Here is a 26,849-nt window from a genome sequence, read left to right as displayed (position 1 = left end):
GTCTCCGTGAACGTGTGGTTACATGGACGAACGAGCCGTGTGTCTTGGCTGTCTGTAACTTGGATCAGCCATTACGAGGAAGAAGAAATGGGCAAGAGGAAAAAAAGAAGACGCATCAGCTGTTGCCGTTGCAGAATGCAGAATCAAGCCATGAGTATTAGGACGTATCAGCACACAACTTGATCATCTACTATAAAAGACAATGACGACAAAAGAAAACGCATCAGCCGTTACCATTATAGAATGCAGAATCAAGCCATGAGTATTTGGACGGCTCAGCACACAACTTGATCATCTACTAGAAAAGAGAAGAAAGAGCATCAGCCGTTACCATTACAGAATGCAGAATCAAGCCATGAGTATTTAGACGTGTCAGCACACAACTTGATCATCTATTAGAAAAGAGAAAGACAACAAAAGAAAACGCATCAGCCGAGCACTCCGTACACACAACCAAACTCCTGCCCCTTCGCCAACACCAACTTCCTTTCCCCCCCCTTCAGACCATCCATCTACCAAGGACATCGAGGATCAACAGAACAGCGCACCGCACCACCAAGCCCAGCCTCCGTTATCCCGACGAACCTGCTTCCATCGTGAATCGCAACCACCACCATTCTTGTCCCCCCCCCCCCCCCCCCCCCCGCCGAGCCAACAAAGCCCTCGACGATTCGCGACCCGTTCAAAGGACAGCCCAAAAACCCACGCCAGTTCCCCGTCACTCCCTGACGTGGCAGGCCGTCGGCACCAAAATCTGCTTGTCGTCTCCCCACGCCCCCTTCCCCTCCTCGCTTGCTAGCGAGATGCCGTCCACGCACGGCATGGGCACGGCCTTTCCATCTTCGAGATGGCCGCTCTGGCTGTAGCCGTCATCCATCTGTGCCCTGGGGCCGCCGGCCCGGCGCTCGCGCCACTCCTGGAAGCGCCGCCTGCAGGCCTTGGCCGCGAAGGCGGCTCGGTTGTACATGGTCGCGAGGAACATGCAAAAGACAAAGTCGGCCACGAGGAACAGCACAAAGAGAGCCAGGATGATGCCAGCGTCTCTTGCAGGTAGCCAAGCCATGGTTTTTTTTTTTCTCGAAGCGTTTTTGTTTTCTTTCTGGCTTCTGGCTTCTGACTTCCGACTTCCGACTTCTGACTTCCGACGTCTGACTTCTGGTTCCTCAGCGGGCGCTTTCCGTTGGCCAGTTGGGATGTTTTCTGTTCCCGTCTTCCTTCTTCAGTCTGCGAGTCGAGGGGTTTCTCTTTTCCCGTCCAGGCGGAGCAATATGAAAGGCGAGTGTCGAATGCGGTTTGAACGAGTTGTGACGTTGGAGAACGGCAGGGGCAGAGAAAACGAAGCAGCGCTTTTTATCTTTTCGCCCATCCCGCAAAGTTTGTGCCTTGGTGCGTGGTGCAAACTCTCATCTACCCTCCCCCCTCCCCCCATCTCGAGCTTAAAGCATCCTCATGGCTGCAGGGGCAAACCTTCGCAAGACGCCCCCCAACGCCCGCCATCAACATTCGCCTTCTCGCCCACGCCATCCCCGTCCCTCTCGCCTCTTACCCTGCGAATTCATTCCCGCCTACCTCTGCAAACACCCCCATACCATCTTCCCTCCAGATCGCAAATGCCGCAGCACACCCGGACCGCGCTGCGCCCGTGGTCAGTCCGCGTCGACACCCCTGAGGATCCACTCTTCGCCCGTCTTGAAGCCGCCGAGCCGCCTGCCCGTGCCCATGCCCATGACACCATGTCCATGTCCCAGCAGGTATCCCGTCCACGACCGACCGGTGCGTTCAACGAGAGCGCATATGGAGCGTCCGTCTCGGACGACGACTGGCCGGAGCACGCGCTCCTCCGTCCGGCCTCCCGCGCGTCAGACCGCTATGCGGGCGAGCCCTGCGCACCAGCGCCGCCGAGATGGAGAAGATACTGGCCACTCGGCCCTCTGCTTGCCCTGTTTGGCGGCAGGAACCGGCACCGCAGTCGCGACGCCTTCCCCGACCGCTGGTCGCTGGACCCGGAGGTTCAGGCCCGGCCGAGACGACGGTCCTTCATCAGACGGGCCCTTGCGTACCTCCATCAGCTGCTGTGCAGCCCAACAGTCACCGTCTACCGAGCCGACGCCGGTGCTTCCCACCGGCACCGCAAGATGCCGCCGTATCGATGGCGAGACATGCCTGCGGCTAGGAAGACTTGGCGGTCGTGGGCACCACCTGGGCGGTCGCCGCTGTCGCAGATGATGAGCCAGTCTGCCAACCTCACGGATGCGACTGGGAAGTCAACCAGCTAGATTAAGACATGGCCAAGTCGGCAAGGTCAAAGCCAAAGCTTGAAACCGGGGGTTTTGACTGTGCGGGTTGCGTCGTTTGGCTCGCATCTAGCCGTCACCACATTAGAAAGCGCGAGAAAATACGACACGAAAACCACAAAGAGCAAAGAATTTAGGCCATGATGAAGGGGGAAATGACAAACAAAACGAAAAAAAAAAAAAGAAAACAAAAAAAAAACCATGGTTGAGTTGGCGTGGCGGCAGTGTCTCACTGTTGCGGTTTCTGCAGTTTCTGCAATCTCTGCACTCTGGAATGTCTAGCCGCATTAACCTTTATGCTATGTTTTGTAGGCTGGAAATGGAACAAAGTCGAATGACACGATGCATCATGACCAACAACGTCGTCTCCTTTCAAAATGAAAACCTTGCTTCCTCGGGTGCTGACCTTTTCCTCGGTGCGCCCCGTCAAGTTGGTGCATGACTTTCCCACGCAGGTTAGTTCGACAACTTGAGGATCACATCATTTTCAATGGCCGTCTCTTTCCATCCGTCGCATGCGACCTTGACCATGGCCTTGCCAACTCTCGATGGCTCGATAGATGCCATTGGGCCATGCCCAAGTCCGGACACCAACTTCCTCGACGATGATGTCCGTCTTTGTTGCGGGCCGTCGGCACTCGCAAATGTTGCCGGTCGCAGTGCGTAAGCCTCAAAGGTGCTTTTGTGAGCGTCGACAATCTCGGCGATTCCCTTCTCCAGGTCATTGGCCATTCTTCTGGTGTCCGTTGCAAACATGAGCGTCTTCTTGCTTTTATCCGTGTGTTTCAGGCTGCAGTACACAAAGCGGAATTTCACCCCACCGGGCGTCTTGTGCGACAGCTTTTGGCAAAAGGCTCTTGCGGAAGCAATGGGCAAGTCGACACCAACACTGCGCTGTAGAAGCTTTTCAGACTTGGCTTGCTCCGGACGGACACCAATCGCCCTGCAACGTCAACCGTGTTAGTCGTTTGGCGGCCACGTGTGTACGTACACAGACTTGTAGTAGACGGGGTTGAAGAAATTTGATCCTATGCTTTGTATGTCAAGGCGTAGCCTACCATATACAAGCTTCCGCTCCCTCCAACCGTTGAATCAAATAGTCCGAGTACTGCGTAAAATCTTGATGCATGACAAGGTCTACTTTGGGATGGCTTTCGATATCCCCAGACACTGCTGTCCTGGTAAGTATGATGACTTTGGTGATGCGGTCATTGTCGAGGCAGCAGTGGACTGCTTCCCGTCCGGCACGGCCGGTTGCGCCAGTCACGATAACCTTCATCTATTCGCAAGACCAACCGAGCTTGGCGGCGTCAAAGCAGAATGGCTCGAACCCGACGCGAGCTACGTAGTGAAATTTTTCTTGTCAGTGCCAGAACCACACAGAGGAGCCAAACACGTATAAAAGGGGGCCAGTCATTTGTGAGAGAACTGTTTTCGACGCCGGTGGAAGGACGTGTGCAAGTAAAAGCAAATTGTCACATCAGAGAAGACTGTCAGATGAGACACGCGATCAAGCCCGCACTCGTCTGCATCGACCCCTGCCGGGTGTGCGAAGAATGATTGCCAAGCTAGCAGCAGCAGCAGCCAGCTCTTTATCCGCAATGGAAGAGCTGGCTGGCGAAATACCGGGCCGAGGCTTGACAAGGCATCACAGCCAGATGCCGAGCACTTACGGACTCCCTTGGGGCAACCGTGCATCCAGATATACTTGACCATTGACAAAGCATAAGATTTCCATACCTCTCTGTGAAGCAATAAAGCCCCCCGGGCTCGTACCACGGTCGCTGCGTCGCGGCAGGGTTACAGTCTGTTGGGCGGGCGCACAATCAGAGACGGCGGCAGTAGAATCTCTTGTACATGGTACTCGGGCCAGATGACGGCTTCCTTGGCAGCCCAGCGAATAAATCGAGCTGAACAGCTATGCTAAGCGCTTGCGCGGAATCCAGGTCGGCTGGGGGGCCAAGCGGCAGAGCGGCAGAATCAAGGAGGCCGAGCTGCTGTGGTGGCTGCACTCGCGTACCGAGGCGGAGACTCTAGGACGGTTCAGTTGCTCAGTTGCTCAGTTGCCCGAGAATGGAAGCAGAGGTAATCGGTGGTCACGTAGAGTTGGGAGGAAAGCGAGGCCCAAGCCTCGAGGAGCCGAGATTTTGCTGACGTTTGTGGTGTAGACAGAGCAAGGGGGCGAGCAAAGGTCGACTCGTGATATTTTGAGCAACCGTGTTAATTCGTGGGAGGTCGAGGACTCTGGACGGAGTATGTCAATGTTATTTTGGATGGGCCAAGACCCGATCCGTGGTGTTATTAAGCGCAAGCGCAAGTGGCAGGTCAGGTCGGGTCGGGCTGGGCTGGTGGGATTGATTGAGGGGGAATGGATGGATGATGGCTGGGATGCCATCCAGCATTGGGCAGGCAAGTGCAGGTCCAGATGTTGACCTGAATGGAATACCTGCAGGGATTGGCTGGTGCACACTGCACACACTACACTGCAGAGCAGAGCCCAAACCCCTGCCTGCAGCTTGTGCAGCGGAAATAACTGCCCACGCAAGTTGACGGCACGGCAACCTTGAAAGCGTCGCGTGTCAGTCAGTCAACCCGAGGCCATTGAAAACAAGCCAGAAACCCCAGAAACCCAACACCAGCAGATTTGCATTACTGCATGGTTGCAGCCGCAGCACAGCACAGCACAGCACAGCACAGATGCAGAGCGTCGGCAACGTCTGGTGGGACTTGACAATGTTGTTATCGATCGTCTGCCTCGTGCCAAATCAATCCGCAGGCAGCCTACATAGGTACATGTACCTATGTACCTCACCTAGGACAGGAGGCAGGTAGGTGCTTCAGTGGAAGGCGCGACCCACCCTTCAGGATGCAGGCAGGGCCCGAGGTCAAGGACAAGGACTGATTGTCGGTGAATCTGGACCATCTTGTCTTGGCCTTTATTTTTGGAGAGCATTGCAGAATCCCATGCATCCATCCATCAGTCAAGCTCACCACTGTTCACTGTCGAGACCCATTTCAACAAAGGTAGCGACCGATGGAAATGTCAACTGTGCTCCTACTCCACTTGCGTTCCAGGTAATCAACTCCAAATACACCAAGTATCGAATATACATGCCAAGTCCTTTGGTGACGAAGCCGACCACGATCTTGGGCTGCTGTTTTGTTCCGGTCTCCCTCCATCCAGAGACGCGCCATCCGGTCGGTCATGGAACGTGCCGAATTATCCGAATCGCCCCAGTCATCGGCTGCGATGGGTTTCCAACGTATGCCCGATTGTCGGTCGGGGTGATTCTGAATATAATCTCCGGTTGCCGGAACGGCGGCAGACTGCTGTCCAGCTGCTGGGACACGTTGGCACGCTCTTCTGCACCCTGGTCCTCGGCAATGCATGGGCGGGCTATGGCGTTTTGTTTTCAGCGGAAGCTTGCCAATCGAGTGACACTGTCGTGTGCATGAGTACCTGGGCGGCACAATGCACGGCCTCGCGTTACGCGGCTCACCATTCCACCGCATTTTGTCCCATCTTTCATCCATGGGTACGGAGTACCTTGTATGAATGCATCGAGTTGTTCCGAATGAAAGCAGCGTAGGTGCAAATGAACTTGGTTTTTAATAGCTGCAGCCGGATTTTCCATCCACGGCCGGTGCTGCTAAACGGAGAAACAACAGAGCACACTGGAAACATGCCTTTTAGGCGCAGCAGTTTGGTCGGTGCTGCGAGAATGATGGGGGGGGGGGGGATTTGCGACAGGGGGTTGAAAGATCTTTGCTCGATTTGTTGCGTTTGGGGTCCCAAGCTCGGCTACATCTCCCGTCATTCCACCCACTGGATCGGTCATCCATTATGCCGTCTACCCATCCCAGTCGTCCTGGTGATCAAGATGATTCTACGCGGTCGGTGTAACAGCGGCTCCGGGATTCGGCTGGGAAGACGGTGCTGTACTGGACCCGTTATGTAGCAAAGCACCAGTTTCGGCAACGGCAACACCATGTCCACCCCGTGCTGCCCAACGTATCTGGAACGTTTGGCGAAAGAACTTGCCCTGCCGACTCCAGTCTGTCTGTCTGGCTGCCGGCTCTGGCTCTGGTCGCCTCTGGCATGGATGGACAATGACTCGAGGCTTTGCACTCTTTTTGCCTTTTGCAGTGGCCAGCGGGTCACCTAGACCAGCTGGAGACGACTTTCGAAGCTCGGTGCTAGGATTCAGCAGAGAGATTGTGGGTTGGATACATGTCTTGTCTGTTCGGGTATGCCAGCGAAGGGTGCAACAAAGGTCCTTGTTCTTTCCGCACGCAAAATCGGCGAACGCTGCCGCCATGTACGCCACTCGCTACCAGGCGTTAACACGGCGTCAAAACTATACGAAAAGACAGTGCGGACACTGCGGAGTAGCAATAATGATTGATGGGGGGAAAAGGGCCAACGAAAGATAATGGTTGAGAAGGCAACAGCGTAATTAATCGAGCCGAGACCAGCGCACGGCTGACGACCGAGACACGCGCAATCAGCGCGTAAGACAGGCCGTTTGACGTGCTTAAAGGTTGCACTGCTGGCTGGTCCGAGGACGACGGCGGCAAAAGCACTAGACAAGCAGCAAAACGGGCCAATCAATAATCCCGTCTGTTTTATTGTCATCAAAAGGGACTAGGCGTTTGCTTGCTTCGACGAAAACAAAAGAGCATGGCGATGACGCAGAATCAAGCAGATAAATCGTATACAATCGAGCGAGCACATAACGTAAGTGCCTAGCGCGCGGCATCGCGGCATGGCATGCGAGCCGCGCAGGATCCCTTGCGCCCCGGCCCACAGGCACACGATGCACAACTCCGAATGACAACCAACGCTCTGCTCCATTGCAGCTCGTCGTCTCGTCTGCACCATGTTCCGTCTGTCCACACCAACGGAGGGTCGCCGCTGCATCGCTCTGGCGTCCGTCACCCGTCACTCTACAAGACGGAGACAGACCAGCCAAACCCCCCCATTCTGTTTTCCAGCCCTCGATGCTCGAATGCAGCCCCGTCACCGAGACCAGCTCAGAACCGTCTGGTTAAACTTTTCGAGCTGCGAAATATCAGTCGCCCAGGTGGTCAGCAACCGCACCACCGCCCAGTCTTCGCCGCACTTCTCCCAGACGTAAAAGACAAAGTCCTTTTGCAGCTCTTGCACCAGGTCCACGGGGAGAATGGCAAACACCTGGTTGGTCTCCGTTTCGGCACGCAGAGCGTAACCAGCACCGACTATCGAGCGCGAGAGCTTCTCCGCGGCAACGTTGCCGCGTCGAGCCAGGTCAAAGTACAGGTCGCCGCGGAACAGCTCGGAAAACGCAACCCCCATGATGCGGCCCTTGGCTAGCAGGGAGCCGTGCTGCTTGACGTAGAACTCAAAGTCTTGGGCCAGGCCGGGGTCCTTGACCACCACGGCCTCGCCAAGCAGAGCGCCGTTCTTGGTCCCTCCGATCCAGAAGATGTCAGTCAGCTCCAGGACATCAGAGAGCGTCAGGTCGTTCTTGGTCGACGTCAAGGCGGCCCCGATGCGGGCTCCGTCCATGAACAGGAGGAGCCCCTTTGCCTCGCAAAGCCTCTTGATGGCTGTCAGCTCCCCCTTGGAGTAGACCGTCCCGACTTCTGTGGCGTTTGAGATGTAGACGAGTCGAGGCTTTGCCATGTGGGGAAAGTGCCAGTTATCGTCCAACGCCTTGGTGATGGTCTCGGTGGTTAGCTTGCCGTTCACGGGTGGAACGGTGATGATTTTGTGGCCGCTCGCTTCTACGGCGCCCGTCTCACGGGTGACGATGTGCCCGGAGGTGGCTGCGATGACCGCCTCGTGAGGTCGAAGACAAGCAGCAATCGATATGGCGTTGGCAGATGTTCCGCTTGGAACAAAGAAGACGCCGACATCCTCGCAGCCTAGATGGGCGCGAATGTTCCGTTTGGCTTCTGCAGAGTATCTGTCATTGCCATAGCCGGTTTCCTGCGTGTGGTTGCTTGCGATGAGAGCCTCCAGCAGCTGAGGATGGGCACCTTGACTGTAATCGTCTAGAAAGCTGTACTTTTCCTTGACACCAAGAAGGCTCGTGTCGGGCATCTTTGCTGAACCGATGCGGATGCCAGTGCCAGTGCCAATGCTAATGCTAATGCTAATGCCGGTGCCAATGCCAAACACCGATAGCCAGGTGGACGGTGGGGATGGGCAACCAAAAAGGGCCGGACTCTGAGAAAACACACAAGACGAACGCAAGCAGCCAAACCAGGTTTTCAAAAATCCAGAAAGGCTCTCCAGGCTGAAAGTTGGAGGCTTTGCTTGCGCAATCGACTCAGCCAAAAGTTTCTGTTAGTGGGGAATCAGCCTTGGTAAACATAGCGCCCTTGCGGCGGGGGTCCCAACAAACATTCTTCTCCCCATGGCCGCTGGATGCCGATACATGCCGGCGATGACTTCTGGCGAATGTCGGTCGCGGATGGTTGGACCGGGCAAAAGTGGGTTGCTGCTGGAATTATCTCCTAGAACGGACATTGGTTTTAGTCAAATGAACTGCCCTGGCTGAGGCACTTGTGGATTCGCCAACACCAACGGACCCCCGACCACAATAACCGAGGCGTCTGGCAGGCGGAGGTTGACGAACGAGGCCACGGAAACCGTCTCGACCGATGAGGGAAGTAAGTGACAGCGAATACACAGCGAGTGACGCCGTCTGTTTCACCTCGAGACGATGGACTTGCATGATCATGAGCATGAGTGAGCTAGCAGCAAGATTAGAGTGTTCCACAATTCGATTGACTGTGGGGAATCGGCATGCCAGGCATCCACGCATGCATGGCCAGGTTAATCCGCCGACGTCGGTGGAGCTCCTCATGAGTCAAGGCCCATGGGCCATGGACGGTTCACCCCGTGACCCATCATGGCTGTCAGTGAGGAGGCTCGCGTAATCGCGTGGCGTAGTTGGTCCGAGTAGTCGTCGTAAGTGGAAAACCCTGCCGACTAGGTTGAGGTTGCTGGTTGCTAGGAGCTAGGAAACTTATTTAGCAACATGGGTTGCATAATAGTCGCAGCTGATGGGATGGAGAAGGCGCCAAAGCTCGTCCTCTTCATCGCCTTCAGAATCCAATGTCGGCAAGTTTTTCTCCGCGCAGTCTTTCCCCCAGCCGTGTGACAAACACCCACGCAGCTCGAGCCAGCTCTTCTGATACGGATCCCACCTTGACGATTTTCAGGCGGGACTGTGCAAGCACGAAGCCACCACATGAAATCTGCACGACGCGCACACTGGGGTGGAACAGGTCGAGCGCCAGATGGTGATCTAGGTATCGCGCCAGCGCCTCTGTGAATGGCTGCTCATTTGGTCCCTGGTTCGCGCGCCATGCCCAGCCGTCGTCTACGTTGCCTCCCGCTAGGCGGCGACGTTCGCGAGCGTCGTTCTCCCAGGGACCCGAGCTGGAGCTGCTGAACGGCTCGCCGGATTGCTCGCCAGCGCGGAAAAATCGCCGCAGATCCTGGGGCGATATGGTTATTTCCATGCTGCGGAGTCCTGGTTCCGTCGACATGCCGCCGCCGTCGTCGTCGTCATCGTCGTCGTCGTCGTCGCTTTCTTCTTCCGACTCGGACGTCCTCGATCTCTCCTTCTCGGGCAGTGGTGCGTTGAATGCCAATGAAATGGCAAAGTCTGGGCCCTTTCCCGGCAACCCCGCAATCCTGATCCAATCTTCCCATACTGTGACCAGTGTTCTTGTCCCCAAGTTGAGCTTGCTCACTCGGCAATCAAACGTCGTAGAGATCCAGTCGCCGACGACGCCCTTCAGAGCCTGGGGCATCCTCAGCAGAAGCAGCGGCAGGTGCACAAACTGGTTCTGGTCAGCGCCTCTGCCGAGAGGTTGAGCATCAGGCTGCATGGCCCAACCGACCGAGGCTGTCCTGTCCCGAACCGCGCCCGGGTGTCCCGGTAATAACAGGGCCATGTAGGACGCGTTTTCGTGCGCTATTTCAATCCAAAGCCCGCGCTTGTGCCCCTCACGCAACCGATTCCACTGCCTCATGACCGAGTCGGCGATGCCCCCTCCGCCACTCTGCTCGGTGTAGGTGAGCTCGCCGCCAAGCAGGTTTTGCGCCTGGAACCAGCGGATCTTGACTGATCTCAGTGAGCCTACTTGTCCGGAAGGCGTGTCGCTTGATTCCAACCCAATCTGGATGCCCCGTACGACGTCTCCCACGAGCGTATCTCGGAGACGATGAGCAAGTTGTGCGAGGCGGGCCAAGGTGAGTTCCTGCCGACCAATGTACAACGGGGAGACGCGGTGGGTTGAGAAGGTGGTATTGAAAAATGGCGGCTGGGCCTCGTCCTCATTTTCATCAAGATCCCCTGGATTATCCCGACCTTGCCTTGGTCTGGGTGGCATGGCCGCCCCAGAGGAGTTGCGGGTTGGGCGTCGCCCCGAGACCTCAGCGCGTGGTGCTCCGCGCAGAGAGCCAGTAGTATATACGAGAAGATTTGCAGGAACGGGCCGGCAGTAGTTGAAGGATCTGATAGCGGGCTTGAATTATAGGTTCCCTCGCCTGCTGGAGGACAATTCTGCTCGACGGTCCAGCTTCAGCTTCGCCCAGTTCATGGCTCCCTGATGCTCGAGACTGCTGACTCAGCGTCCCCACTTCACGTCCAGGCTGCCAATAGCGTGCCAGAGTTTTGGCGCAAAAACACCAAGTACCAATGGAGACAGATATTTCCGGGCTCCTCCCCCCCCCCACCCCTGTCACGCTCTACTCATTGCCGCGGAAATGGAGCTCTGGTTTTACGAGCGGAGTCATGAACTCGACACAAAATAAGGGATGCAAAAGACATGGCCTTCTCTCTTCCCAGGTCTCGCTCGGATGGATATACCTCGTAAAACATCACTTGACAGGATGAGAAGCATACAATCGTAAGGTGCTTTGATGATGCGAATGAGATTGGTATCACTATGCGCCAACGCTAAATCCGAATGACCCGTCAAACACGTCAAGTTTCTTCACGTCATTGCCGCCTCGAAGAGCCAAAAGAATGTCAATTGCGGGTACTTTCTCGGCAGGGTAGAATAGCAACAGGTTGTCCATGTCCTCGACAGTGAGATTGCACATCTCATCCCACTTGTAAGTGTCGCTCACTTTCGACATCCTGGAGCGGACAAGAAAAGTCAGTTTGGCGGTTGCGCATGACGAGGGCTAAGGAAATACGCGGACGGGGGTGACTGCCTACCATCGCATCCTCCTGGGACTATCCTCCGCGTTGGGGGCGACCTTGCGAAGCTTGGTTCTTAGCAAGCCGATGGACTCGATTGCGTTTCCTGCATTCCTGGGCAGCTTGCTCGCAATGAACTTGCGGATGGAGGCAGCGAGTCGCGGACCCCTGCCATTGGTGCTGACCATGATCTGGAGGGGTCCATCGCGATGTATGCTCCCAAAGTAGAAATCACATTCAGGGGGCACGTCTGCGATATTGGCGGGGATCTTGTATTGCTTGCAAAGCTTCCATATGGCGGTGGAAGCGGCCGGGTCGTCAATGGCTACCAGGACCATATCCGCGCCGTCCAGATCCGAGGGTTCAAACACGCGATCGACGTGGGTGACTTGGTTCTGCGCAACTCGGTAGCCGACTTCGGCGTTGAGCCCTGAAGCAGGGCAGACGACGGTGACGTTGGCGTCGGCATTGAGACAGTTCAGGATCCGACCGGCGGCCACCTGTTGGATGAAAGGGTGGTGGTCAGTAGATGTGGTGTCGATGCAGCCATGAGATTGGACTTGGCGATGCATGACCTCATCGGACGCATCGAGACTTTGGGCCAGGGGAGAGGTCCAAACATACCTCGCCACCACCCACAACTAGGACGGTCTTGTCTTTGATCTGCCAGGCCAAGATGAGACTGCCTCCCGGCTGTACCTCTGGGAACTTCCTGGCCATGGGCGTTGGGCGTTGTGAGGACGTAGACGATATCGAAACGGATAGGGGAACGGGAAAGTTGACGGCGGGAAATCGTTGCTGTTTCTGAAATGCCGAGCTCGGCGGAATGGATCAAGCAAAGCGCTAAACCAGCTACAAGTTAATACCAGCAACTCGGCGCCGACGGCCGACGCTAAGCAAGTACTTTCAATGTAGACATGCACAGTGCACACTGTCCACCCCAGCTCCCAGTAGGTGCCTTGTAACGGGTTTGGTCTGGTACCTAGGTACCTAAGCAGGCGCGGGAGTGGATGCAACAGCGCTTACTTAGATACCTAGGTACCTAGGTATTTTGACTGGTCATTCACATTCACTCAGTACAATCCTTACAATCCCAGTGACCAGGACCAGAGTGCTGCTTGCCTGCCGAACAACGCGGGGCCAAACAGACCCATGACTTGACAAGATTAGGTTAGGTTGCTCGACCCAGCCTGCATGCTTCATCCATCATCCATCATCCATCATCCATCATCCATCGTCTTCCTCATGCGACCAGCCTCATAATATTCAGACGGCATCCCGGTGCCCTTGCCCTGCGGAACATCCCAGCCCGGCTTCTGCCACGACCACCATCCCGAGACCTCGCATGCACAGACGCACATCATCGCAGCTCGGAATACGTAGCTCGGCCGGCCACACGAGGTCGTCCCGTCGCGTCGTTTCCAAGCCTTGCCTTGCCTGTCCCTTTCTGATCTCGGCCTTGCCTTTGCCTTTGCCTCTGAAAGGAGCAGCTCTTGCCACCGCTGCCCCTCCTCTCCGTCAGCACCATGTCTGCACGGAAACTGGGAGGCGGCCGTATACTCGGCAGTGGCAAAGGTCTTGCGCCTCCCACCCCCCCGACCGCTCCTCCATCCGACAGCACCGTGTCCTTGGGCTCGGCGTCTCCATCCCCCCCGGTCAGCGGGAGCCTGCCAGACTTGGGCCAAGACATCGGCGCGAGCATAAGCGTCGGGGCCCAAGCAAAGTCCAACGCAGCCAACAAGACCGCTCTTTTTTGCCCCATCTGCAATGAAGAAATGGTACGGCCGAAAGCAGCAGCCCAGAGCATCGGCCCCGCCGGTATTGGTTTCTAACCCGGATCCCAGGTCACTCTGCTCCAGCTCAACCGACACATCGACGACAGCCATCAAGAGCTACCCGAGGCCGCGCAGAACGAAGTCAAGACGTGGTTCGACAAGCAGGTTCTGAAAGCCAAACGCTTCCAACCGCTGTCCCTCATCAACCAGAAACTCCGCGGGTTGGAAGTCTTCGAGTCGAACGAGTCCCTGCCGATACCCACCTCCGCCACGGCCACGGCTGCGGCTGCGGCCACGGCTGCGGGCAAGTCTCCGGCCGAGGCTCCCATTGACCCTGACGATGTTATTACTCGCAGCCACTGGCAGAGATCGACGCATTTTGACGCGTGTACAGATCCAGCTTGCGGTAAAAGACTGGGGCCAATGAACGGCAGCGTCAACTGCAGGCACTGCGGAAAGCTATTCTGCGAGGAACACACAATGTACCAAATGAAGCTGAGCCGGACTGCGAGTCACGAACCGGTGCGCGGCTACTGGGCAAGAGTGTGCGAGACGTGCTACAAGTCGAGGGACGGGTACAATGACCACAATGGCGTGTCTGTAGACCACATGGACTTCTTCTCGGGAATCAGGAGGACCAAGGTAGAACGACAAAAGCTGGACGTGTCGAGATTAGAGAAGAGACTGACAAAGCTAACGAAACTCTTGTCTCGACCCCCGGACAAGCTCCCGTCGCACAATGGGTCCATCCTATCCCCAGTCTCAACACTCACTGGCCAACTGACCACGAGGAAGCTGCTGGAGCAAAGCGTCGTGACTTGGCAAGACGACGACAAAGTTACCCAGTGCCCGCTCTGTCAACAAGAGTTTGGTTCGTGGACCTTTAGAAGGCACCATTGTCGAATCTGCGGACGCGTTGTATGCGCAGACACCGCAACGGGTTGTTCTTCACAAGTTAGCCTCAATATCACTAGTAGTAAGCTGAATGCAGCGTTGGGGGATGTTGGGGGGGGGGGGGGGAAGGGGATGGGGAGAGAAACCGACGAACCATGATGCCTGAACACCCCGTCTTTACTGACACGCGTTTTTCTCCCCCTTGTAGCACCGGCAAACCTGTCGCCCGAAAAGACGCCTCCGGCCGGACCGGCAGATGTCCTCGCCCTGGCCATCCGCATGTGCCGCGAATGCAACCACACCATCTTCTCCGGCCGCGACTTCACGGCATCGGTGCTGCACAAGCCCCCCGACCAAAGGGCCTACGACACGCTCCGCCAGTTCGAACGCGGCATCTGCCAGCTGCTGCCGGCCTTCCACAGAGCCCTCCAGCTCCTGCAACCAGCCGCCCTGCCCAGCGGGGAGACGGACCTGACCAAGCCGCCCCCCACGCACGCCCAGATCCAGGAGGCGGGCAAGATCCGCAAACGCCTCATGGACAGCTTCGGCAAGTACGGCGTGGCCGCCAAGAGGCTGCGGGACCTCGAGACAGGCAGTCCCACGCAGCAGAGGCTGCAGCAGGCCGTCTACGCCTACTCGAGCAGCTTCCTGCACGCAAACATGCTGCCGCTCAAGAGCCTGCCGCAGCTCCTGCGCCGGCGGTCCGCGGCCTCGCACCCGTCGCGGTTCCTGACCATTCCGGCCCAATCTACGTCGAGCCTGCGCCATTCCGAGCTGGCATCCGATGCGGGATCCCAAGCAGCCAGCGAGGCCAGCACCGTCGTCAGCCAGCTCGAGACTGAGGAAAAGGACCTCCGGGAACGGCTCGCCGTGCTGGAGGAGCAAAAGTTCCTCGTCGACGAGATGATGCGCTCCGCCACCAGCGCCCGCCGCTTCGAAGAAGCTGGCGCCCTGTCCGCCAACGCCTTTGAGCTGGACAAGGAGGCCCAGGAGCTGAAGACGAAGATTGACAGTGTCGAGCAGAAGTGGGAACATGCCCATCGCAGCGGACTGGCGTGAGCAAGCCTAGCCAGCCGGCTACCTGGTCTTTTTTTTTAATCCACCCCTTCCCATTTTTTTTTGTTTTGTTTTCTTTTTTTTTTTTGGCCCATTTTTCTCCTCGTTCAGCATCATCTTCAGCTCTGCTACGCCGTGTATGCTTGGTTATGAATATATGTAGCAAGGCATGGCGTCTGGTGCTTCGGTGTTTCATTCTTCTTTGTCAATTCGCCGTATTGGGTCACGCGTCACGTTGCATGCATTGCCAGGTAGTTGAAAACAGAGCTCTCAACAAATAGTTCCTTGGGACGCAGTCAGACCAAACCAAACCATCGCGGAAACTACGTAAAGGGGGTGGGGGTCCGTTCCTTTTTTTTTTTTTTTTTGCGGTCAGTCAGCTTCATGCACTTAAAGAAGACGAGATGCCTAGTAGATGAGACTAGCTCCTGCGCGACAGCAGGCCTGAAAGGCAGTCGACGGACGCACCATCGATCCAAGACGAGCCCATTTTGCGCATTGGTAGACCGAGGGAAGAGATGTGCAAATCATATTGTGTGCCACGACGCCGCGCGCTGCAGGTTCTGGCGCGCTATATACGCCATTTGATTTACACAAGATGAATTCACAGCCAAAAGAGAAAAAAAAACGTCGGCAAAAACGAACGAAGCGCGGAAAAAAAAAAGCAAACGCAAACGTGGCCAACGAAAGAAAGACTTGACGAAAGAAAGGGGAGGGATGCTCTATTGGCGCCGACTAAAACCGGGGGTTCTCTCTCAAAAAGTAAATAAATAAATAAATAAATAAAAAAGGAAAAAAAAACCAGGTATCGAAAAACACTTGTAACCAAGACGGGATATCTAAAACATAAAGTGCACGAGAAAAAAACCGGTAAACAGACAGGCCTACAGGCACCGAGACGGGTCAATGTACAACGCCTTCCACACCGCCGAGGAACCTCCTCACACGGCCAATGTCGAGCTCGTCGCGTTCGCTTTCGACGGCTTTGAGGAGGCCGTCGACAACCGCGTCGACGTCACTCTCTTGTACGCCTGTGCAAAGAGCCACCACGCGACGGTACTTGACCTCGACGTCGCGGCTTCTACCTTTGAGAGCTGACACCATCTTCCGTGTGACATCTCGGCGGCCTTCAAGGGCCCGGATTCGGGCTTTTAGAACCGCGGTAGAAGGAAGCATTCCCTCGCTTTCAAAGCCTCCTCCGCCAGCGGCTGATGATTCTTCGGCGGCTTCGAGCATCGCGGACAACTCAGTTTCCCACGATGACGACGGTTCTGGCTGATTTGAGCGGGCTTGCTCGTACATCAGGCGGAGCTGTTCGTCCTCGCGGGCGTGTGCCAGATTTGCCACCTTCTGTCGGGAAAGCTGCTGCTTCTTCACACCCTCTGTGAGCTGCTCGATATTTCGGCGAGCGTCTCCCAGCTGGGTGGACGTAATGCGTAGAGTGGCATGCATTGCGTCTAATGAGGTCTGCTTGGCCTTCATTTCCTGCTGGAATGCAGTGCCAGTCTCGTTGAGAAGATGGGTGATGGCTATTGATAGCGTCAGTGGGCGGGTTTTTCCTTTTTCTTTTCCTTTTTCATTCCTTTTTTGCCCCCTTTTCTAGCTCAAGGGCTGACAGGGCTGACTCACAAGCAATAATCTCATCGCTACTCTCACGAGTGCGCTGACTTGATCCAGTGGCACCGTTCTTCTCTGCTGGTGCGGCACCACTGGTCTTTTCCTCGCTATTCTCACCACCGATGCCAAAGTCAAGAGGACGCAAGCCAACACGGTTGCCAATGTTTGGGTCGGCCCCTACCTCAAGGAGCTGGGAAATGATGCTTCTGTTGCCGATCCTGGCAGCAATATTCAACGCGGTATCTCCCGAGCTGTCCTGGGCATTTACAATCTCGCTCATGAAGCGAGCAATGCCCATCTTGGGAATGGTGGACTGGGAGCTGCCTGGCCCGTTACCATTGGTCTGGCTGCTCGGGGCGCTACCCTGCCGAACAACCCATTCTAGGAGGCTTTCGAGATAGTACCGGCTTGCGGCATTCCGACCCTTGACGGCACTTGTCACAGCAATGTGGTGAAGCACTGTCCGGCCTTTGTGGTCACGAGATTCAATTGTGCCACCGAGTACCTCGAGCAGATCGGGAAATGAGCCTTGCTCCATCGAGTTGGTGACTAGGCAGGCTCTCATCAGGGCAGTTTCACCCGACGCATTCACCCGGTGAGGGGACGCACCAGCGGTGATCAAAGCACGCAGCAGGGGCATGCGAGCCAGGGTTGCAGCCCAGTGAAGAGCGGTATGGCTTTGAGGATCTATAGGCATGTCAAGCTCACCAGGGCTGAAGGTTCGCAGCATGTCATGCTTGGACGCATCAGGGACTGACGCGTCCATGAACAAGCCCATAAGCATGCCGCGTTTCATCTCCACGTCGGGAGACATTTCGTAAGGTAACGGGGGCAAGGGGCCACTGCCATCCTCTGCGGGAGACCGGTCCTGGGCCGCGCTCTGCGTGTACATGAAGGACTCGTTTGGTTCGGTTGGCGAACCAGGACAATTCGCCGCGTACATGTCCATGCTTTGCCCGTATCCACCAGCAAAGCTATCAACTGGCGTCATGGCGACTCGCTGTCGCTTTCTCGGAGGCTCATGTTCAGTCATGGCAGACGTGGCAGCTGCCTGTTGGGTCGAGTATGCCGAGTCAACCTGTTGTCCGTAGTCGGAAGTGTAGCTCTGTTGAGAGTTTCCGGGGAACTCGTCGCCGTTCTGCATGGAAGGTTGCCGGCTGAAGCTTGGAGCCCGTGTTGGACCGTTGCGGTTTCTGGGAGCCGGTGAGTCGAACCGCGCTTTGCTGATGGCGGCGACGGCATGCGAGGCTGTGCTCGAGATGTTCTTGAAAAAGGTCCCGGACATGCCATTGGGCCGCCCTTCCATGCTGGAATTATACAGACGTTTCCGTTGGGCTGCCATGGCCTGCTCCTTTGTAGGCGTATTGAAGTCTCCTCTGCCAGCAACGCCACCGTCCTGACCCATGTCGTGCGTCAAAAGCGGTCGCAGAAGCTCTTCCACACCATATTGTCGGCAGACCTCGACGCCCCTATCGAACATTATCCAGGTGCCTTGATATTTTCCGTAACCCCCCTGGACCTTTTCATGTTCTCCGGTTTGAATCTCCTTTTCGAGAATCTTGGTTCGCTTGCCTTTATCGACGCCGGCAACTTTCAAAATTTGCGTAGCATTGAGCCATGAATCGTGCCGTCTCCTCATGACTGCTACATTATTGACCTCCATTTCGTACACGTCCACGCCCGAATAAGAGGCCTGCATCCACCGACAAGGTCTTCTGTTAGTTCCCAAGCCCGTTGCATGCAAGGGAGGCACGTACCGAATAAATGGGCCCATCGTAGCTTTGCTGGAAAGAGGCATTGGCATTGTGCCTTGTCTGGGGCAGCTGAGTCATCGAAAAGGACTGTTGTGAAGACTGTGACGCAGAAGGCATTCTGACAAGGATTCGGTTTTGAGAGGGGACAAAGAACAAAAAAAAAAGACAAAAAAAAAGGTCGCTCCTCTCACGAAGTAGCGGGAGTTTGTTCGACCTGGAAATATAATCTGCCAGGGGAGAATAAGCGAAAGAAGCAAAGGTCTCAAAGGTCTCGTGTGACTTTCAAAAGCTGTCTAGGCGCATGGGTACTGGGGAGAGAAAGAGAGATGCTTTAAGCCCCCTGACCGTCCGTGTCAGGGTGAAAGTGGCTTAAAGAAGAAGAAAAGCTGAGGCGTAGGGGGGGATAAAGTGAGTTTGAGGTCGGGATGCGATGCTGTGAGCACGAGGAACGGCGGAGGTAAAGGTGGGTGGGTTGTCAACTGCAGGGGCCGCGCCTGGCGGTAACCAAAGCGTCAACTGCGCAAGCGAGTCGAGTCGAGTCGAGTCGAGTCGAGGTGGAGGGGAGGGGGTCGCAGTGGTTCTGAATTTCATTCAGCAAAGGCAAGCCGGATTCGCAAGCCCTGTGCCAATGCAAAAGGCAAGGGCATTCGTCGGTAACAGAAGTAAAAAGGACGGAGGAATCGAGCAGATGAAAGTACCCAGACTGATGGATGATTGGTGGAGCAGCCCTTTTATGATTTCTCCAGTCGGCAATCCTGCACTTGGCCAACGACGGCTGACGAGAGCGAAGTCTGCTATGTATGCAAAGCACAGAACACAGACGAGGGGCATCGTTGGACGTTAGTCAGACATGCACATGCAGCCAAAAGAATATGATGACATGACAAGGTTCTTTCTCTGATGGCGGCTCAATTTGGTCGGCGCGTGAACCGGGAAAGTCTGTCAATTAAGCCCGACGTGTCTGTTTCGTGAACTTGGCGAAACGAAACGTGTCATGACGCGTCGCGAGGGGGTTCAGCTGGTCTTTTGAGATGGGGGGGGGGCTTAATTACACGGTGGTACATCTTGAGTGCTCCATACAGTGCGGAGTATGTAGACACTGTACTCCGCACCCTGTGCACTCATGCATGACTCCTGTCGAGCAGGATCAGCAGTGCTCTACTGCTCGGGAAAAGTTCAGCTGATAGCAAAGCGACCGATCCCTTTAGGCGCCGGCTAAATGTCAACTGGGGATCATTGGGAATCCACCGAGTGGATGACATCTACGGAGTACATGCGTTGACTAACATCTCAGCTAAGCTGTGGACTAATAACTGTCAACTGGTGGGGCTAGCTCCCCCCCCATCACGGCCAAACCTCGCAAAGAATGCGGACTCGGACTCGGAGTACCCCGTACAAAGTCAACCAGTGTCACACCCCCTACCCCCCACCCCCCCAGGTGGATCCGAAGATGCCCACGAAAATGCCGTCTACATACGAGCAACAACAATGCTTGCAGCTATCCAACAGTGACCACATCTGGTAGCAATCAAGGCGGCTCTTATCTGGAAATGCGAGGCTCAGAAGCCTTTGCACTCCCTCTCCTATTCAACCAAACTCCCTGCCCCCCCCCCCCAAGATGCCCGCCCCAGTGTATCATCTCCCCCAACATCTGACGCCGCTCCAAATCTACCGCCACCTGCTGCGGGAAGCCACCTACCTCCCGCCCTCCTTCCGAGCGACAGTCGACTCGACCATTCGAAAAAGGTTTCACGGTAACCGAAAGGATGGGCCTCACACCAAGGCTCGGCTCAAAAAGGCAATGTCCACGCTGCGCACCTTGCGAGCTGCCAACAGCGGCGACAAGACCGCCATGGAAGGCTTGATCATGAAGGGCTTTGGCAGGACGGGGAGCAGAAGACGAGAGCTCATGGTGCATTTTGTCAAGTCGGGAGGGCCGGCCGATAGCGACGCTCTGGAGTCCCTCTTGGACCAAGCCGACGACGACAACAACAGCAACAACAACAACAACAACAACGACAACAACAACAACAAGCCACCGCCCGGATCCTCCTGCTCAGGCCACCCCAGCCCAGAGAGTCCCAGCCAGTCTCTGAAAGTCAAAAAGACACATTCCGGGAAGAAAAACTCCTTCTTCGAGAAATGGGACCAGCCCAAGCTGCTGCAGTTTCTGAATTCGCAGAAGCAGCAGCAAAGGGACACCAAGGGCACCACTAGCTGGCTCGGGTCCTCGGTCAAGACCGTCAACCCCAATCAGTTCGTCCCGGAAACCAACATCTGGGGCAAGCCGCCTGCCGAGGTCCTGGTCAGGACCAAGCGAGCTCATTGGTGGAGAAGGAGCGCGGACAAGATGATGCCTCCCCTGGGAAACGGCGAGTGGGAGCTCTTGCGGCGCTTGAGCAGCGGCGCCCAAGACGGGGCCGACTGGGCCGTGCCGCGGAGGCGCGCGTACCCTATGAGCAACGCGCCCGCAAGCTGGGAGTGGGAGCAGTACGCGACTCTGCCCATAGGGCGGGTGGAGCAGCCGAAAACACTGTCGAGGCAGCGACGCACAGGTCACTACGATGCCGGACCGTACGGCGGACATGCACGGAGCACACGGCTTTCGAGCAGATGGTTTCGAAGGGTCTACAACAGGACATGGCAGCTCACCGCGAAAATGGAACAGCACCCCGCGACGCTGCAGTATGCCATTACCTGGGGGAGTGCTTCGTGCGACCTGCCCGACGCCACCGAGGCTCAATCTTGCGTTTTTGAAGGGCTGGACAAACAGGGCAACAAGGCAGACAGCGAGCCGGTCTCCTAAACCAAGCAGTCACGACATCCATCATCCTTGGCACGCGCTCGGGCCGTTTAGTGGGAGGGGGGGGAGAGACAAGAAAGTCTCTCTGCCTTGCAACGATACCCTAGTCTAGAAGATGAGCAAGCTTCTCGAGACTAGCTCCCTCGACTCGCATGCCCACCCACTCGTCCTGCGCCTTTGCCCCAATGCTCTCATATACCCTGATGCTCGGCTCATTCCACTTGAGAACCACCCAGTCCAGCCTTCCGCCGCCCATGGCCACGACCTGCTTGGCCAGCTCGACCAAAAGCCTCTTGCCGTAGCCCTTTCCCCGCTCCGAGGGCTGGACGAAGAGATCCTCGAGGTAGATGCCAGGCTTGGACCGCCACGTGCTGTAGTTGTAAAAGTACAGCGCCATTCCTACAGCCTCCCCCGCGGGACTGATGAGCAGCAGACACCGCGCCGGCCGCTGGGGGGTAACGGGCTCCGTATCCGGCGCGGCGGCATCGTCCCCCGCCGAGTCGCACGGCGCAAACGCCACGGTCCGCTGTATGCTCTCGACCGTGGCCTCGACAGCATGGGGCTCTTTCTCGTAGAGGGCAAGAGCGCGAATCAGCTCCAGGATCGCCGGGGCATCTACCGAGTTTTCATCGTTAGTATTAGCATTATTGGTATTATTGGTATTATTGGTATTATTGGTATTGTTAATATTGTTAATATTGTTTTTTTATTGTCTTGGGGGGGCTGGCATTCGGGGAGCGTGTGTGGTGAGTGTGTCTCGTGTACCTGTGCGGCGAGCGTGCCGTACCGTAGCTTCAGGGGCCATGGTGTATGTCGACGTGGTAGATGGACGGGTGGAGCGGTATTGGCAGGTCGGTTGGCAGCAGGCAATGCTTTGACTTTATGCCGTCTGGAGCTGGTCAAGACGGACATGCGCGGGGGCGTTTTGCGAACATGAAAAAGGGCGCGACCAAGTGGAGAGCCGGCGCCCTTCCTGACTCGTTTTGACAGAGACGGACGCCGCAGGGTCCATGGTCCGGACCGTATTGACAAAGGGCTGCTTGCTTGCCCGACCTGCGGGTGCCACACATGGCATGGTTTACGTGTTTTTACACACGTTTTGCATGTTTTACAAAGGATGGCTAACCCGCCGTACAGCAAAACAGACGCGCCCGGCCCACCCGTCTTCCCCCCTTCCCCCACCCCGGGGCAAGCTACAAAAGATATCGGTAACTGGGATTCAAGTCGCCGAGATCCAAGCGTTCCTCCTCGGACAGATGCCCCGCGCGGTGCTTCCCCTCGCTGCGGTCCCTGTTCGCCTTCCAGCACCCGAATCCGTAGACGCAGCACGCCAGGACGGATAGGCAGCAAAACGCGATGCAGCACGAGTATCCGACGTTGAAGTCGGCCTTGGCGCCTTTCTGCTGCTCAAAGACAAAGGCGGCCACGATGCCGCCGAGGTTGCCGAAGCCGACCTGCCAGGCGCTGCCGACGGCTCGTCTGTGGTGGCCGCCCAGGTTCATGTTGAACCAGCACACGATGACGGGCATGGCCGTGTAGGCCCCCATGGCGGCCAGGAACAAGGCCGCGTACTGCGCGTCCGTGTTGCGGTGGACGGCGCGGAGGATGGAGAAGCCCGCGACGGCGACGGCGACGGCCAGGACGGCAAAGGCCATGCGGTGCCTCAGCTTGTCGGAGACGAAGGCGCACATCATGGAGAAGCCAAAGGCGGCGACCCACGGCGGCACGCTGCGCAGCTGCGTCTCGATGGCGTCGTAGCCGTAGCTGTTGATGATGGACGGGGCAAAGTAGGCGTAGCCGTACGCCGGGACAATCAGCCCAAAGTACATGACGCCGCCGACAATGACCTTGTAGTCCTTGAAGACGTTGGCCACGTCGCGGGGCGTGATGCTGCGCTCCAGGCCGGCCTTCCCTTGGTCGAGGCGGAGCTTGGCCGCCACGTACTGGCGCTCGTCGTCGTCGAGCCACTTGACCTGCTCGGGGAAGTTGGGCAGCAAGAAGTAGAAGAAGAAGCTGACGAGCACGGTCAGGCCGCCTTCCAGGATGAAGATCCAGCGCCAGCCACTGTACCCTCGCAAGCCGCTCATCTTGCCGATGGCGGCGGCGAGAAGGCCGCCAAAGGCGCCGGCAAGGGTGGTGCTGTTGAAGAAGAATGAGTAGCGACGCTGCGCTTCGTGGCGGCGATACCACATTCCAATGAGGTAGAAAGCTGCGCCCAAAGGGGGGGTTGGGAAGGATTGCGGGTTGGTCATTGACATGCCTCGTTTCGGGGGGGGGCACAAGAGAAAGAGGGAGCCCGCAGTCGTGCCACTTACCACCAGGGAACATGCCCGTTTCGAACAATCCCAGGAAGAAGCGCGTGGTCAAGAGACCAGCATAGTTCTGGACGAGGCCCTGCATCATGGTTGTCAACCCGAACAGGAACATGTTCAACGACAGCCAGGTGGAGGGCTTGAATTTCTTGAGCAGGATGTTGGAGGGGATCTCGAACAGGACATAGGGCACGAAGAAGATGACGATGGCGGTGTTGAACTTGGAGGGCTCGCTGGCCATGTGGAGATCCTCCTGCAGTTTGAAAAGCCTGGCATTGGCGATGTTTACTCTATCTGGTCGTGTTGGCAGCATCCGAGGTAAGCACGAGGCCATGGACGACCCGGCGAGTTGGCTGAACCGGCAAGTGGCATGGCAGGGGATGGCTTACCAAGAAAGGCCAGCAGGTACATGATGCACAAGAAGGGGATGACGTGAAGATCAATCTTCATCATCAGTCGCTTCTCGGTCGTGTGCGCCGGGCACCTGGGGGTTTCTTCCAGGTCGGGCGTCGCATCGCGAAGCTGAGCGTCCTGCTCCTTGGGCCACGCGGGAGCTTCTGCGGGAACGTCTTGCGGTCCACGCAGCGAGCCGCGCTTTTTCTCGTCGTCGGCGACTGCCATGGCGCTCCGGGGGAAGGCGGGGGAAGGGATTTCTCTCTCGCTCTTCTTGGTCAGTCCGTTTCCAAAGGGAGGTTTTTTTTTTTTTTTTTTTTTTTTTTTTGGCCAGGCCTTTGCCGCGCAGTGGCAAGAAGGGGAAACCAAGGTGACCAGCAAGAGGCTAGCCCGGGATATTCAAGCTGCTCGGGCTCCAACAAGCGACCGCAAGAGCAAAAGGACGGCAAGGCAAGATGGGTGGAGGAAGAAGGCGACTCGAAGCTCGGGGAGGGCAAAGTTTGGCGACGGGGCGCGAGAAGAGTGAGGCCATCGGGTTCGGTGTTGATTACGGATTACGGATTACGGATCGAAGGGAGAGAGAGACATTGGCGGGCGGTCTAGACGCAAGTAACGGGCTTGGCGGGGAGGAGTTCCGTCAGCACCTATTGGCCTGATGCCACCATGTTCAGCTGCTGTCATCGCTCGCCGGGGGGTCTTGGTGGCTTTGCGGAGCCGGAGCCGTTTAGGCGTCGACTTCTTTTGTACGTTGCGGAGTACGTTATGGAGACTGGTATGGGAGTAGTCGACGTTGGAAGCAAATAGTCGTGCCAGTACATATGTACCTTAGCTACAGTAGCATGGAGGCGCATAGGCTGAGGAGGGGCAGAGCAGAGAGTTGAGAGCCGCGGGGTGGCGCGGTGGGGTGGCGCGGTGGGGACGGATCAATGCCCTGCGTGACTGGTTCGCCCTTGCTGGCACTTGACACATTTGCACAGTTGATTGCTCGGGGCCGAAGCCGTCTGGTCAATCAATCTGGTGAGAAGTGGGGAAGCACAGCACGATGCTATTCGCCGAGTTGCAGTCCATGTCCACCAGACCCAACGTGGTGAAATTCCTCACCTGGGCAAGTTGCCGTCTTTGCCGTCTATTTTCCGTCTATTTTCCGTCTATTTCCCTCTGTGAAAGCGCTCCCACTTGACGCTGCCATGTGCCTCTGGCATCGCAAGTGGAACTAAATCGGGCACGGAGTTGCTGCCGACGACATCCGAGGCACCAAGTCGAACTAGACCTGATGGACATTGTCAGATATGCGCAACCACGACAGGCGACGACAACTGCTGGCAAGGGGCATGCATGGTCTTGCAGGTTGTCTTGGAGTCTCGGGCGCCAGAGAAGAAGGATCGCAGTCGCCAACGACGTGCCTCAAAAGAGCCATGCTGCTCCCCTTGCCGGGAGCACGAATATATGTCTGGGGCGGGTTGGATTCGACTACCCCCCCCCGGATCCCCGGAAACGTGGACGAAACCCTCCCGATCGTGGCTTCAACCGAGAGGCCTGGATCCTCGAACCGACGGCGCATCTCTCGTGCCAGGCAGCCCTGGCGTGTGCTAGTTTGCAGTGCGCGTCGTGAGCAGCTCGATGGTAGAAGCGGTGCTGCTGCTGCGTGTTGATGTGTTGGTGCAGAGCCACAGCAGCCATCCAATACCGCCCTGCAGTCCGAAAAAAGCTGGTCCTGCCTGCGACAGCACGTTGGCGACGCATCCGCCGACGAGCTATCGCCGGACCATGGATGTCCCATGTCAGCTGCCAGCCAAGCGTACCTAGTCAAGACGGGAGGGAGACGCCGCGGGAAAAGGACATGGAGTGATGCAGGTGCATCCATGGACCCCGGAGTGTACAATGCATACGAGATACTTTCACGTTGCTGGCGTTGAATCGCGTGGTATACCCGTTCGCGATCAAGTGGCTGGCCACTCGGCCTGTCAGAAGACAACCCGGCTAATTCAAAGAGTCAGCCGTCAGTTCGGGTATTATTCAAGCCTCCAATGCTGGGCGATCCAGCCATCGGAAAACAAACTGGCCGCTAGCGTGGACCGTCGTGGGAATTGTCGCGAAAACCGCCAGCAGTAGTTTAGGCAGGTCTGCCTGCAGGTGCAGCAAGGAAAGCGAGAACGCAGTCGGCATGGGGATGTAGCACAGGAGAAGAAGCAGGAGCTTGCTGGCAGAGTCGGCCCGGCCCGGCCCGGCCCGCACGCACAACACGGCAGGCTGAACTGAAATGTCGCTTTGCGCACCGGCGACGCGGGAGCGCGTTGCCTCAATGTCTGCCGCGTGGTGGGTGCGGCGCCGTTGGCAATTAGATCATGCCATCCGCCCGTCCGACGCACCAGCGATGCGAATATCGACGTGTTCGTCCGCGAATCCTCCAAGAGCAGGGTGATGAGAAGAAAGGATCTGCAGCGGACGGGCGAGTCGTGTGGTACATGCTGCCGGTCCCTGCGGAGTGGCGGACCGTCTGGTGTCACCGCCGATGTTTTTCTTTCTGTCAGAATGCACAGGGAAAATGCGATAATGCTTGATTGAAGGAACCAAGTCTCCCTCGAAGAGACTTGTGTTCCCAGCTATTTATAGTGGGCAAAGGGGTACCCCTGAGGGCCTACTAATTAAGGGGGAACTCGGCACATCCGACCTCGGATATGACCGATATCCACATTATAGATAAGCCAATTTCCCTCTAACATACCCCCTTAGGATGTGCTTTCT

The 26,849-nt window shown here is 56.7% G+C and overlaps 11 protein-coding genes across 11 annotated transcripts; 3 read left to right on the top strand and 8 right to left on the bottom strand.

Moving 5' to 3' along the window:
• Positions 1-718: 718 nt before the first annotated feature.
• UV8b_00247 (uncharacterized protein) lies at positions 719-1,063 on the bottom strand (the record flags this gene model as incomplete). Its single annotated transcript, XM_043137745.1, has 1 exon — positions 719-1,063. The coding sequence occupies one exon, from the start codon at positions 1,061-1,063 to the stop codon at positions 719-721; it is 345 nt and encodes a 114-aa protein (XP_042993679.1).
• Positions 1,064-1,610: 547 nt separating this feature from the next.
• On the top strand, positions 1,611-2,276 carry UV8b_00246 (uncharacterized protein; the record flags this gene model as incomplete). Its single annotated transcript, XM_043137744.1, has 1 exon — positions 1,611-2,276. One exon carries the CDS (start codon positions 1,611-1,613, stop codon positions 2,274-2,276), a length of 666 nt encoding a protein of 221 aa, XP_042993678.1.
• A 474-nt stretch (positions 2,277-2,750) lies between these two features.
• UV8b_00245 (uncharacterized protein) lies at positions 2,751-3,573 on the bottom strand (the record flags this gene model as incomplete). Its single annotated transcript, XM_043137743.1, has 2 exons — positions 2,751-3,237; positions 3,353-3,573. 2 exons carry the CDS (start codon positions 3,571-3,573, stop codon positions 2,751-2,753), a joined length of 708 nt encoding a protein of 235 aa, XP_042993677.1.
• Positions 3,574-7,314: 3,741 nt separating this feature from the next.
• Positions 7,315-8,379, bottom strand: UV8b_00244 (uncharacterized protein; the record flags this gene model as incomplete). Its single annotated transcript, XM_043137742.1, has 1 exon — positions 7,315-8,379. The coding sequence occupies one exon, from the start codon at positions 8,377-8,379 to the stop codon at positions 7,315-7,317; it is 1,065 nt and encodes a 354-aa protein (XP_042993676.1).
• A 1,010-nt stretch (positions 8,380-9,389) lies between these two features.
• Positions 9,390-10,685, bottom strand: UV8b_00243 (uncharacterized protein; the record flags this gene model as incomplete). Its single annotated transcript, XM_043137741.1, has 1 exon — positions 9,390-10,685. One exon carries the CDS (start codon positions 10,683-10,685, stop codon positions 9,390-9,392), a length of 1,296 nt encoding a protein of 431 aa, XP_042993675.1.
• Positions 10,686-11,241: 556 nt separating this feature from the next.
• On the bottom strand, positions 11,242-12,220 carry UV8b_00242 (uncharacterized protein; the record flags this gene model as incomplete). Its single annotated transcript, XM_043137740.1, has 3 exons — positions 11,242-11,437; positions 11,519-12,000; positions 12,125-12,220. 3 exons carry the CDS (start codon positions 12,218-12,220, stop codon positions 11,242-11,244), a joined length of 774 nt encoding a protein of 257 aa, XP_042993674.1.
• An 806-nt stretch (positions 12,221-13,026) lies between these two features.
• UV8b_00241 (uncharacterized protein) lies at positions 13,027-15,228 on the top strand (the record flags this gene model as incomplete). Its single annotated transcript, XM_043137739.1, has 4 exons — positions 13,027-13,278; positions 13,345-14,146; positions 14,231-14,251; positions 14,378-15,228. The coding sequence occupies 4 exons, from the start codon at positions 13,027-13,029 to the stop codon at positions 15,226-15,228; spliced, it is 1,926 nt and encodes a 641-aa protein (XP_042993673.1).
• A 900-nt stretch (positions 15,229-16,128) lies between these two features.
• On the bottom strand, positions 16,129-18,713 carry UV8b_00240 (uncharacterized protein; the record flags this gene model as incomplete). Its single annotated transcript, XM_043137738.1, has 3 exons — positions 16,129-16,754; positions 16,855-18,535; positions 18,600-18,713. The coding sequence occupies 3 exons, from the start codon at positions 18,711-18,713 to the stop codon at positions 16,129-16,131; spliced, it is 2,421 nt and encodes an 806-aa protein (XP_042993672.1).
• A 1,501-nt stretch (positions 18,714-20,214) lies between these two features.
• UV8b_00239 (uncharacterized protein) lies at positions 20,215-21,402 on the top strand (the record flags this gene model as incomplete). Its single annotated transcript, XM_043137737.1, has 1 exon — positions 20,215-21,402. One exon carries the CDS (start codon positions 20,215-20,217, stop codon positions 21,400-21,402), a length of 1,188 nt encoding a protein of 395 aa, XP_042993671.1.
• Positions 21,403-21,502: 100 nt separating this feature from the next.
• Positions 21,503-22,204, bottom strand: UV8b_00238 (uncharacterized protein; the record flags this gene model as incomplete). The annotated part of the gene is made up of 2 exons (XM_043137736.1): positions 21,503-22,014; positions 22,165-22,204. 2 exons carry the CDS (start codon positions 22,202-22,204, stop codon positions 21,503-21,505), a joined length of 552 nt encoding a protein of 183 aa, XP_042993670.1.
• Positions 22,205-22,592: 388 nt separating this feature from the next.
• Positions 22,593-24,332, bottom strand: UV8b_00237 (uncharacterized protein; the record flags this gene model as incomplete). Its single annotated transcript, XM_043137735.1, has 3 exons — positions 22,593-23,608; positions 23,715-24,005; positions 24,101-24,332. 3 exons carry the CDS (start codon positions 24,330-24,332, stop codon positions 22,593-22,595), a joined length of 1,539 nt encoding a protein of 512 aa, XP_042993669.1.
• Between the last annotated feature and the right edge of the window lie 2,517 nt (positions 24,333-26,849).

Source organism: Ustilaginoidea virens, chromosome 1 (assembly GCF_000687475.1).
Source record: "Ustilaginoidea virens chromosome 1, complete sequence".
Taxonomy (NCBI): domain Eukaryota; kingdom Fungi; phylum Ascomycota; class Sordariomycetes; order Hypocreales; family Clavicipitaceae; genus Ustilaginoidea; species Ustilaginoidea virens.
The sequence above is the reverse complement of the archived record's forward strand: the minus strand, read 5'-3'. Positions and strand labels throughout refer to the sequence as shown.